This window comes from Struthio camelus, chromosome 17, assembly GCF_040807025.1.
Source record: "Struthio camelus isolate bStrCam1 chromosome 17, bStrCam1.hap1, whole genome shotgun sequence".
In the NCBI taxonomy this organism is placed as follows: Eukaryota; Metazoa; Chordata; class Aves; order Struthioniformes; family Struthionidae; genus Struthio; species Struthio camelus.
This window is the reverse complement of record NC_090958.1, coordinates 14,141,441-14,153,778: the sequence shown is the minus strand read 5'-3', so window position 1 is coordinate 14,153,778 and position 12,338 is coordinate 14,141,441. Positions and strand designations below refer to the sequence as shown.

Below are 12,338 nucleotides of genomic sequence, written 5' to 3'. Positions count from 1 at the left end.
CAAAGTCACGGCAACGGCGGCCCGGCTCCGCGCATGCGCCTCGCGAGGAAGGGGGTGGTGGCCGCGATGCAAATTCCTGGGCGCGGCCGCGCGGAATGGCCGGGCGCGGCACCCGTCCGCCGGGGAGCTGACGTCACGGCAAGGCCCGAGGAGGGCGCGGGTAGCTGCGCCAGTATTTGCGAAGAGGCCGGTGGGAGCTGGGGGGAGGGAGGCGCGGCGGAGTCGCGCGTTGCCGCGGGCCTGTTCAAGACGGGCACTTCCAGAGGTAGACACGTGCGGAGTTAGAGAACTGACTCTTCTGAACGGTACCCACGAGGAAATTCCCAGCCCCAGCGAGCAGTGCTGCTAGGCGCGTAACAGCAGGATGTTATAATAGCACAAAACTTGGGGAGACTGTCATCAGCGAAACAAACTGTTAAAAGTTGCGATAGGGTTATTTTTCAGCTGTATTTTATTTAATTCTTCTCTGGTGAGTCACGTGGGTAGGCGGCAATCAGACTTCATGCAATGCATATTTAGTTCAGAAAGTGAACAGACTGTTTCCTCTCTTTTCTGACAGTTCAGCTCACCACAGGCCATAGATACTTCCTTTTGCTGTTCCGTAACATTAAACTACGGCTTGCTAGTCATTCTTAGAACATCAACGTAATGACAGGAAATTAAAGTTGCACACTTCATTTTGTGGAACAGAAGATGAGCTGAGGACTTTTTTTTTTTTTTAAACTCTTCAACTAATAAGCGCTGAGAAACATTGCCTTGTAGTGACTTTAAGGTCTCAGGTAAAACATCAAAAACAATGACCACAAAGTGTCACAGGAAGACAAATTAAAGACTTTGCCAAAGTCGTAAATCAGTGCAATAACAGATATGCTTTAAAGGCCTGAGAGATTCTAGGAAACATCGCAGACATACCATAGAATGCATAAAGTCCTCAGTGATCCTGAGTGATCCGTTTTACCTATCCATGTTGAAAATGACTAATTTCCTTTTTAAATTTCATGTGTCACCTGGAACACCAGTGTGCAGAGCTCTGTTTCTGTTTGAGCTAATATTCCAGACATTTCCACAATCAGTGCTTTGACTGTGAAACATACCAATATTCCTTTTAATTTCTTGCTGGTATGCACTGTTGTCATCTTCTAGAGTTTGCAAAATAGTTTGCTAACGTAGCAGTTGTGTTCAAAGATAACATGCTGTTTAGCTCTGTGACTGTGGTCATCTCCAGTACAAGCTTTTGTACCACTCTTTATTTGCATCTTCCCTGACTTCCTAAGTGCTGTCCTTTACTTTATCTGGGTCAGTGGCTCAGTTTGTTCACAGTTGAGCTGAGTCAAGGTACAGGAAATGTACAAGATCTTTTAAGGCTTATTATTCTGCTGATTACGTAGTGATATCTTAGGGACCCTAATGTCTTGGTTATCTAACGCTGCTGATTAGTCATTGGAAGTGTTTTGTGGCCTTTGCTGAATGGAGCTATCTGGAGTAGATGTTTTGTAGATCCTCTGAACTGAATACTTATTTGTATATATTTAAAACAGATGCTAACAAGTAGATCCTATATGGCAAACTTATCTCTGCAACAACTTGTAAATATTTGGCAGGAGCTCAAATCAAATGATTGGGGACTTTTTAATTAGCAAGTCACGTTTAATTGTTCCAAAGTAAAGTATCACACAGTATTATTGTTTTGTTTGAAGGAAAAAAAGATAGTTTACTAATTAGTTTGTTACAATACTTAGAAGCTTCTGTCGAAGAAATCCTCAATACTTCTGGGTTAGGTCAGAAGAGAAGCTTTTATTTACTATTAGTAGCTATAGGAGAGAGCACATGGTGGCAAAGGTGAAAATAAACCTCACCAATTTGGTCTCTACATAGCAAAGAGGAACAAGGCTTTTTATGTACTTTCTTAGTTATTCAAGAAGCTTCTTAACCAGTCAAAGGTCATAATCAAACACTTTTCCTTTTATGGAATGCTATAAATCCCTCGCGCCTCAAGGCTGGATGGATCTGGTTTTAACTGGTGACTGCTTCAGCTTGTCTATGAAGGAAAGTGCTAGCACAGTTAAGAAACATCCATGACAGGCCTCAACCAAGATTGCCTTTTAAATCCCTAAACAGTAAATAAAACCCTGAAATAGTCTGTATATTTACACAAACTACCACAGCTCCCCGCTTTGAGACTACCAGTCTCACACCCAGAGTATGGTAGAGGAGCCACAGATGCCCAGCTCAGGGCTTCTAAACAGATCCTCTCACTGCTCAGGCCATGCTGTCTCCTCATCCCCTCTTGCATCTAGGTTTCCTTATTCAGTTGAAATGAGCTTAAGTTTATCAATTTCTTCCTTCTTTCACTCACAAGCTTCCAGCATAGCAAGGCAAATTCCTCGTACATCTTGAGCCTTTTGCTGGCCTGATGAATATTTCCAATTTAAGCAACAGTTACAAAAATGTAACAGACAACACTTAAGAAGAAAACAGAGAAAGCATAATACTACTGTAACAATTATAAGGAATTCATATACAATCTTAGTTCCAGAGACCCAAACCAGTTCCATAAACTCCAGCTGTCTTCCTGATGCAGTTGTGTGGCCACTTTACAATATCTTTTATGTCAAGACATCATGTATCTTTTCATTATTGTCAGGGGTGTAAGTACAACATTCTCAGCTAGTGTTTTCTAGAGTGCTGGGCTGGTGCTCACTTGTTATAACTGTCCTACGTTCATAACAAAGGGAACAGTTTCTGTTGTATGAATTACCCAGACAATTCTGTTATATTTAATTTTCAAATAGGCCCAAGTGGGTTTCAAAGTTTTGCACGGGCGCCTAGCAAATCAACGTTAGGTATATTTGAAAGATTAACAGGAACTGGAATCACTGATATGCCCCTTCTTTGCACGAATTGGGAAGTGAGCGCAGTTCAAAGTATTTACACCTTGTGTATATTGGATTAATATATTTTAAAAGTATTAGTGCAACATGTAGTTAAATAAAGAACAACTAGTATTGCCCAAACTGTCTATCAGTTGAGCAACAACTGTCTCATGCAATTCAACATAAAGGTTTAAGGCTATAGTCAACTGAGATGCAAAGGGCAACTTATCCACTGGGTGGTCTGTGTTCCTTGGAAGAAGAGATGTCTTTTCCTCTGGAGGTTAAGCTCCCTTGGACTACAATGTGTGAATCCAGTTAAGACAAGTCCTTGCACTTCACTGCCGTGTTAGTGATTAGCAGTACTTAGGGTCCTTTCTGCAGCTCTAAGGCATTCTCCCGTTGGAACGCTTTAATCTACCCCACTCTCCTGGCTCTAGGGAATGGCAAAGTCCAACAGGTAGTTCTGGTAAGGCCGGAAGCACCTGTGTATGGAGAGCTCTTAAACACTTCATTAAGGCTCTATCATAATTCAGTAATATCAATTAGTTGCACATTAGTTTGAAAATACATTGAAAAGTCTATATATACACAGTACATATTCAGATTTCCTTTCATTGTGATGTCATGGTCTAAGCAGAAAAACAGAGTTCTTTATCCAAAACTCGTGTTGTGAAAACTATGAAAACCTTTGCAAACGTAGTTTCTGAGTTTCATAGTCTTCTAAGTATGACAATAAAAAGTTATATTTTTACATGTCTTTCCTACTGTTCACCACACAGTCCAAGACTGTGCACTGGAGACATGCAGTTTGTTTACTGAAATTCAGCGCTAAGTGGAGGATTAAATAAACAAACGAACTCTCATTCCATGATCAGTAGTATGCTTCCATGTAATAACATACAAGGCTGAATTTTTATCATATTAACACTTGTTGAAGAGAACAGAAGACAAAGATCTGTTTCAGTGTTTGTAGTCTTCGCAGTTTGATCAGTTTGGGAACTGACTGATAGGAGAAATTAACTATCTCATGGTAGTAGGTTAGGGGAGCACTCAAATAATCCAAGACCTGAATTTATTATTATTTTAACAAGCTCCACGCTTCTAAAGCATACTTAGCACTGTGTAGACAAAGTCACAGATTGAAGATTTTCCTGGAAGTGTTTATATTCTTAAACACTGCCACAAACTCCACTTATGTGGCTTTATGGGCTCCTATTAATAAATGGATTCCTATTTGTCAAGAAGATGGGTGGATTCGTAAGAGGTTTATAAAGATAGCATTGTACTGAGAAAAATATGAATTACATATTCTTAAAAACATCCTTTCTGGCACCTAGGGGTGATCACCAAAAAGGCTCAGAGAAACCCCATTGTACCACCTCCTCCAAAAAAAAGAAAAAAAGAAAACAAGCTCAACAAACCAGTGATTTTTGCAACAAAGAAAAATTTAAATAAAATTTTGGAGTGGCGCTCCACGACTAAGTATGTGAATATTACAGCAGAGAGATTGTAAAGCTTTCTGTATGCATTGCCTCCATGTATGCAGAGAATGAACAAGAAATAGTCTGTTTGCGTGTGTCATGTTCCATGAAAAAAAATCTATATTATTTCAAGCCAGAAGTATTTAAAAATTAATGTATTTATCCTTGATTAGGGGATGCAGCAACAAATAAATGTTATGCAGACCACAAAAAAGGAACATACTGCCTAAGTACACCAGAGGAAAAAAGAGCAGGGTGCTTAAAAGTCAGTATGACCCCACGGACTTGATATTTATAATCCTATGCAAAACATCTCTTTTAGAGTTCATTTAAAGCAGCTCTGCTCTCTAGCGCTAAAGTTTCGACTTGGGGGCTTTAATAACTTTATTCTAAATCCAGGGCCTACAAAATATCTTTTGTTTTATTTTCATTAATACAGGTAAATAATATTTTCATGAAGACAGATCACTTTCACGAGGAACTGAAAGCAGCGGCCATATGGCACATTTAAGGAAAGTCCTTTAGAACGCAGTTTTTACCTGAAAGTGGTTCAACTAACTCTTTCTACTTGTTATTAGACAAGACCCCCCCCCCCCCATTACCTGGTGCTAGGGACAGTTTAACAGGTTCTCTAGGTAACTCCTAGCAGTTTTTAAACTTTGCCCACAGGACTATGATCAGCTGACCAGCTTATCCCGCACTCCCGGTCTTTCATGACTGAACAGGGAAACGGCCGTGTTTCTGGAGCAGCTCAGCACGGCAGCGCACAGGGTCCGCCTCAGCCAAACCCCACCAAGCCTCGGGCTTTACAGCAACAAGTACTACTTAGAAGCACGGTTTCAGCCTTCTTTCAAGCAGCCAACGGCTACATAGGAACGGCAGGACAAGGAAGCCCACGCAGCTGGAAACCTGCTGCACATGCGAACGGTGCTGGCGCCTTTTTCCACCTCAGACCACAAAGAGACGCCCAGGAACCGCTCCCCCGTTCCCTTTTTTCAAACGGGCTCAACCTTACAAGGCCGCTGCCACGCTCAGGGTAGCAGGTCCGAGCTGTCGACCGCGCTCAGGGCTCAGAGAAGCGGCCGCCGCGCCGCAGCAGCAGCAGCAGCAGCAGCTGACGGAGGACGAGCCCCCTCCCTCCGCCTCAGAGCCGGCGCCCGCCAGCGCTTAAGCAACGTCCGAGAACGCGCGCGCCTAACGGCCGCTCTCCCGCCCTGCGCCACGTGACGCGCGACCCCTCCCCCCCCTCCCTGCGGCCGCGCGGCGTCGCTTTCTGGGTATTTGAACCGCGCTTCCGCCATCTTCCCAGCGCCCAGTCACTGAGGGGAGAGACGCGGAGAGGAGCCTCGGGAAAGGTAACGGTGATCGGGACATCCTACTTTTCCTTGGAGGAGCCGGGAGGGGAAGCAGGGCGGTTTTGAAAAGCGCGAATGATAGGGATGATGGTGGCGGTTAGCTACCACCCGGGATCGGGGTAGGAGACGGTGGGTTGGGTTGTAGCGAGGCCGGGCCTGAGTGAGCGTTACTGCTGCGGACCTTAGTCTGTGTGGCTTTCTTTCCCTGGGATGGGAGAGGTAAAAAGGTAGGAGCCAGGCTCCGCTTCACCTCAGATGAGGAGTTGGGCGAGATTTAGGAGGAGAGAGAGCGGGGCCTCCAGCGGGCCGAGTCTCTGCAGGGGGGGAGGGGAGGCAGCGCGCGCTGCTCAGTCATGGCTCATGGCGGGGAGAGAGCGTTAGGCCCGTTGGTGGGGGCTGGGGGGAAGCTTGAGGCCCGGCTGGGGGAAGGCGGTTAGGAGAGCTCTGCTGGGGAGCCCTAACGGGCCCCTTCGGGGCTCTGCCGATCAGAAAGCAGATTCTCGTGAGGGATACCGATTCTGGGTGGGGTATGTGGGGGAGGAACTCTTTAGTCCCCTTTGGAACTGCGGCTCGGTCTCTGTCGTCACGAGCCAAAGGGGGCTGCGGCTGCGGCCTTTCGTTACAGGGGTCCTGGGGTGGGCGGGGAGGTGCCGCCGCCATTACCGCACGCGCTCCCGCCGCCTGCGGGGAGCCCGAGAGGCGCTTCCTGCCCCATGAATGGGCCCGAGACCACGCGCGCCCTGATGCTGAGGAGGAGGGAGGGAGCGGCGGCGTGGGCCGAGCCTGAGCCTCCTCACCGGCGGCCGCTGACTGGCGCGCGGAGCACGCGCTTTAGGAGGCGATTTGGGAACTGAAAGCGGCGCCCAGCCCCTTCCGGCTGGGCCTTGAACCAGCTTGCCTGTTGTGAGCTCACATGCTTCCATTTCCCCTGCAGACCCAGCATGGCCGCCCAAGGAGAGCCCCAAGTGCAGTTTAAGGTAAGGGACTGGACTTTTTATTCGGTAGAAAAGTAGCATGTATAACTCAAGTATCGGCGTGGTTGGTAGGTTTAGTTTTAAATTGTTGGACCATCCTTAACAGTGCAATTAGGTTATTGTTATACAAGTTATTAGATTGTTATACTACAAGACTCTTGACTGTGACAGTGTGTTGCTGTTTGTAATTTAACATAATAAAACTTAATAACGTTTTGGCTATAGCATGATTTGAAATTAGGTGCTCAACAGTGAGGTTCACAGTCAGCAACAAGGAAAAAAGTGCTTAGAATAGTGCTTGTTTTACTTTGTGTGTTAATGGCAAGGGAAAAAGGAACAACACTTAGAACAGTTTTTTGGTTATATCTTAAGTAAACAACCAGAAGTTACTAAGGCTGCTTCATGAAAGATTATTTGTTAATTAGATTTATTACAATACTTGGTTAGTGAACAAGACCTCTCTATCCCAATTGTCCTGTAGTGCAGTGTTCTTAATGTTAAGGTTACAATGAATTTCTCTGGTTGAGTGGCTTCCTGGTCTTTCTTTAAATATTGTCACTTTCAGGTTGAATAACCTAAGTGTTCTTAATGCAGTTATTTGTAGTTTAATAGAATAGAAGAGTTTGCAGTATGTTGTTCTCAATTATGAGAACTAAAAAAATTTGACTTGAGTTATAGAGTGATAGGTTTAACAGATTGGGTCCTAGTACTGTGAGTTGCTCCATAGGCCTTTTCAGTCTTCTGTTTACAGCCTTTTGTAGGAGTAAGGTCTTCATGTTAGTCTCTAGAAGTGTAATGCCCAGACTTACCTGTCTTAATCTTTCAACAGCTTGTCCTGGTTGGTGATGGTGGTACTGGCAAAACAACATTTGTAAAGCGTCATTTGACTGGTGAATTTGAAAAGAAGTATGTAGGTATGTCTGCAATAGTATCCAAGACTTAATATGTTACAAATAGATGTGGAACTCACAATTTACTAAGGGGAATGCTGCTTTTCCTTATTACAGCAACGCTGGGTGTTGAAGTTCATCCTCTGGTGTTCCATACTAACAGAGGTCCCATTAAATTTAATGTATGGGACACAGCTGGCCAGGAGAAATTTGGTGGCCTGCGAGATGGCTATTACATTCAAGGTAAGATATGTGTAGCTGCAGGAATATCCTGCACCTTCTACAGCACAGTCCTTCTTTACTCTGTTAATGTTGGCAGCTCTGAAAGCTTTCGGTATGGATTACAGTTGTAAGTGTAGCTTCTTGGTTTGCAAACCCTTCGTATAGGATCAGTGCCTTTTGTCAGGCAGCTTGTCCTAATGTAGGACTGTTCTAAGCAGATCTTGTTTTAGTATGCTGGTGCAGGCCTTGGTATCAAACAGTAGTAACATACTTTAAATAAGATACTGCTGACTAAATTCAGTGATTAGAAGGCAAAAGTACATGCTTCAGTTTGAACTCCTTTGTACTAGCTTTGTGCTGGAGCGTGGACTTGCAAAACATAAACTGTAAATTTCCAGATATAGTAATGAATTAATAAACTGATCAGGAACACTGATAATGGGGATAAAGCTGTAAATCTTGCCAGATTGTCTCTGTCTTTCTAAAGAATTGTTGGTAGTATCTCTTTTTTTTTTTTTTGCTTGGTCAGGTGCTATTCTCTGTGTATTTGAGTCACCTGTGTATCTTAAGTTCTGCAAGGGTTCGTTAGTGTTTGACACTCTTGCTTTTCCTTTAGAAATATCAGGATCAAGTCAAGCCCCTTTGTTCTTTGAAAAACTGTTTTGTGCAAGGGCAACCTGAGATGTGGACTGCAAGCTCTCAAGTTATCTGAAAGCCTGCATAAGATGTCTGAGATTACTTAAATAGGTGTTAACTAATTTCTCTCAAATATTTGGGTAAATCCAAGTTGACTCTTGTAGTTTTTGTATATTCCCATTTCGTGCAACACCATGATAGTCAATAGGATGCTTGCATGAATAAACCTATCTGGTGTTTAGGATTGGACACTAAACGTATGAGATGGCATATGGTCATGGGCTGAATTCTGTGGACTCCTATGCATAGAACTTCTGTAAAGAAGATAGCCTCTCTAACCCCCTAGGCCAAGGGGGGGAAGTTAATACAGGCATTGTAACTGTAATATGCTATTTTCATGGATACTTTTTCCATCTCCCATTTGATGAAAGTGCACTGGTGTAACTTCTGACTACTTCTTTCTTACAGCTCAGTGTGCCATCATAATGTTTGATGTAACATCAAGAGTTACTTACAAGAATGTACCTAACTGGCATAGAGATCTGGTACGAGTATGTGAAAATATCCCTATAGTGTTGTGTGGCAACAAAGTGGATATTAAAGACAGAAAAGTCAAGGCAAAATCCATTGTCTTCCACAGGAAGAAGAATCTCCAGGTATGGCAGCATGAGTTTGTAGGAATACAAATTTATTAGAAGGTTCCACTGCAGTTGTGTTCTATGTGGTAATGTGGTAATATTTTTGTTGTTCCATGTTTGTCACTACAGGTTACAGTATTTCAGCTTTACATCCTGTTTGCTTCTTGAACCTAGCTTCAGGGAAGGGGGAAGTGATCTTGTTAGGGATGATCTCCACTAGTCTTGAGCGGAAGCTATGACAAGAGATTAGAAAACTTACATGCGTTTGACTTTTACTGCTTAGAGTCCCATCAGATCTCACAGAAGTGAGACTGAGTAGACTGAGTCGGAGGAAAAAAGGTAGATGCGTTACTTTCTCCTGAAAGTTCCATCCTTGATTAGGTCAGAAGACTTGGTTGCACAGTATACACTATTACTTATCCACCTGAAACTCTACATTTATGGACATTTTAGATCTTAACTGTTTCTGAGAGTGTAGACAAACTTCATACAGTGAAGAAAAACACCAGGGTAAGAGTAGAACTGATTAAATGCATATTAATCTTAGTATTGCCTAAAAATCTGTTAGAGGTATTTTTTGTGCGTGTGCATGTAACATATATTCTCTTTGCAGTATTATGACATTTCAGCTAAGAGTAACTACAACTTTGAGAAGCCTTTTCTTTGGCTTGCTAGAAAGCTAATTGGAGATCCTAACTTGGAGTTTGTTGCCATGCCTGCTCTTGCACCACCAGAAGTTGTTATGGACCCAGCACTGGCAGCACAGTATGAGCAAGACTTACAGGTAACTGAGAAAGGGCACAAAGATCAAATGATTGCCCATTTGACCAGTACTACTAGTACTTGGATCCTTGGGGCAAACAACTGAAGAACAGTTCTTAAGTGTAGCTTCTTTGTTTCAGATTGCTCAAACCACTGCACTGCCAGATGAAGATGATGACCTGTGAGGGATGAAGCTGGAGCCCAGCGTCAGAAGTCTAGTTTTATAGGCAACTGTCCTGTGATGTCAGTGGTGCAGCGTGTTTGCCACTTTATTATCTAGCTGAGCAGAACATGTGCTTAATCTTTGGGATGCTGAAAGAGATGAATGGGCTTCGGAGTGAATGTGGCAGTTTAAAAAAAAAAAAAAAAAACTTCATATTTTGGACCCACATGTAGCTGTTTTTTGGACTGCAAGTACTTCCCCTTTGAGTTTCAAATATAAGACTGCTGCAGTCACATCAGAGTATTAAGTGGTAAATCTTGTTTCTGTCATTCCCATTCTTTTTTGTTTAGATAATAAAGTTGTATTTCAAATATCTCTAAGCAAGTGAACTTTCATGCATTGTTAGGAATAATTCTTCAACAAGTCTTCTGCTCCTCAGTTGAGGCTAATACTCGGTTGTCTGCTGTATTTCTCCCTTCCTTTTTCCTCTTTCTCTTCCATACACTCTCTTCCCTCCCTTTCTTGTTATGCTGCTCTTAGTAAATCAGAGCTAACAGTTAACCTTCCCTTGATTTCCTGAAGTCTGTAATTAAGCACCCGAGGAGAGCTGAACTAACTGCCAGGTAAAACTAAAGCATTGAACGCTTGACTGGTAAGTGTGACTGAATCAACAAATAAGCATAGATTCCCCTTACAAATGGGCATGTTTATGTGATCTGCAGAGTGTCTTGAGAGTAGTTCAACTTGCATATGCTACCTTTAGATAAAGCCTCTGAACTCTAACTTACAGTATGTTCTACAACATGCCTTCAGAGCTCTCTATTTTAGTAGCCTGAAACAAATGGCATCCAGATCTGTTAAGTGATGTAAAAGCTGTATTTGCATGGAACATCATTCAGTAGAGCTATAGCTGATGAAGCACATTCTTTCTGTGCATCTTAAAATTCACTAACTAGAAAACATCGGTAGTTGAGTTAAAAAAAGCTCTTGGCTACGAAACAGCATATTAGCTAAAACCACACTTGTATAAATAGCAAGACTTTTCTGTAACTGCACCAAGTTCTTAATTTGAAACTCTAGCATATTACAGCACAAATGGTGGAAAATGTCAACTTTTAACACTACCTTGTAGGAATTAATCTTGGTCAATATTAGTACTGCTAGTAGACAGAACATAAGTTTAAGATTCCATTTTTCAGTAGTGTTTGAGTACATGAAGCCTTGAATTCTTCAGTTTTGTATTTTTGGTTTCTTAATAAAGTGAAGCATTTCATTTATTCCTCTTAATTTGCATGTCTGTGTACGTAACTCCTGCTACTTGATTAGTTCTTAAATAACACTATTCAACCATTCTGATACATGGCTGCAAAAGATAGTTTACTATGGAAATCTATTTATTAAACACTGTTGTAAAGAAATCATGTTTAACCTAGTGCAAGTTAAGTTCTGTATTGCTTAACTACTTAATGAAAAGCTGAGTTGTGATATTTGGAACATGAAACTAATGAGAATGAGGAGTATTGTACACTTACCTACTGCACAGTAAAAAGACTGACTCCCACTTAAACATGCCATTGAATCTTCTTGCTGCATCACCTTGCTTGAACGTCATCTTTTGGGTTCCTGTCTGCAGTCACTAATTCATCTGTGTGTACTTTGGCTAATACTTCTAGCTTGATTATCTGCTGCTGCTTTAGGCGCAGTAGCTCTTTTCTTTCAGTTGTCCTGCTTTTGAAGTGCAAATTGTAGTAGTTCTGCAGTGTTGACACACCTTAAACTCAAGTAGAGTTGCAGTTTATCTATACTGTTTCATAGTGTGTGCATGTATGGTGAGATAGCTACAACTTGCCTGCTGCACACGCAGGTGTATAACTGCTCTGAGTTTTTTGCTTTGTAACCTTTAATACTCCTTCCAAGTCCACAAGAACTATACTTTGATGTAGGCAGTAATACTTGGCCTGCTGTAATAGATGTTTTGGGGGTGAGTCAGTCCACTAGTTACTGCATTATGCTCAGTTGTCATATCTAGAACATGTTAACTGTTGATCATAAGTAATGCAACTAGTCTTAGTGGGCCTGTGCAAATTCCTTTCAGCTGTAGTTTCTTAACTATAATACTTCAAAAGACTTGAGCTCTAGAGTTTTTTAGTAGCTGTTGAACAAAACTTCTTGCTTATCTAACTAGTCAAGTAATGAGGAAAATAAAATTTATGTTGTAAGTACCTCTGCCAAATAGTTGCATCAGTCTATATTAGAGCTCTAGCATTATTGGGACTGAACTGATGAGACTTAATTCCTTCTTCCTTGCAATGCTCGTTCCATTCTACTTACTTGATTGCTAGAT

The 12,338-nt window shown here is 42.3% G+C and overlaps 1 protein-coding gene across 7 annotated transcripts; it reads left to right on the top strand.

Annotated features, from left to right (window-relative positions):
* Positions 1-111: 111 nt before the first annotated feature.
* Positions 112-10,374, top strand: RAN (RAN, member RAS oncogene family). Of its 7 annotated transcripts, none has more exons than XM_068911642.1 (8): positions 112-172; positions 5,004-5,709; positions 6,644-6,686; positions 7,513-7,597; positions 7,691-7,816; positions 8,900-9,087; positions 9,683-9,853; positions 9,972-10,374. In XM_068911642.1, exons 3-8 carry the CDS (start codon positions 6,651-6,653, stop codon positions 10,014-10,016), a joined length of 651 nt encoding a protein of 216 aa, XP_068767743.1. In that variant the 5' UTR covers positions 112-172; positions 5,004-5,709; positions 6,644-6,650; the 3' UTR covers positions 10,017-10,374. The 7 variants fall into 7 exon arrangements, with proteins under 7 accessions (XP_068767743.1, XP_068767741.1, XP_068767740.1 ...); XM_068911640.1 differs by having other exon boundaries at positions 122-265; positions 4,794-5,709; XM_068911639.1 differs by having other exon boundaries at positions 147-349; positions 4,794-5,709.
* Positions 10,375-12,338: the final 1,964 nt, after the last annotated feature.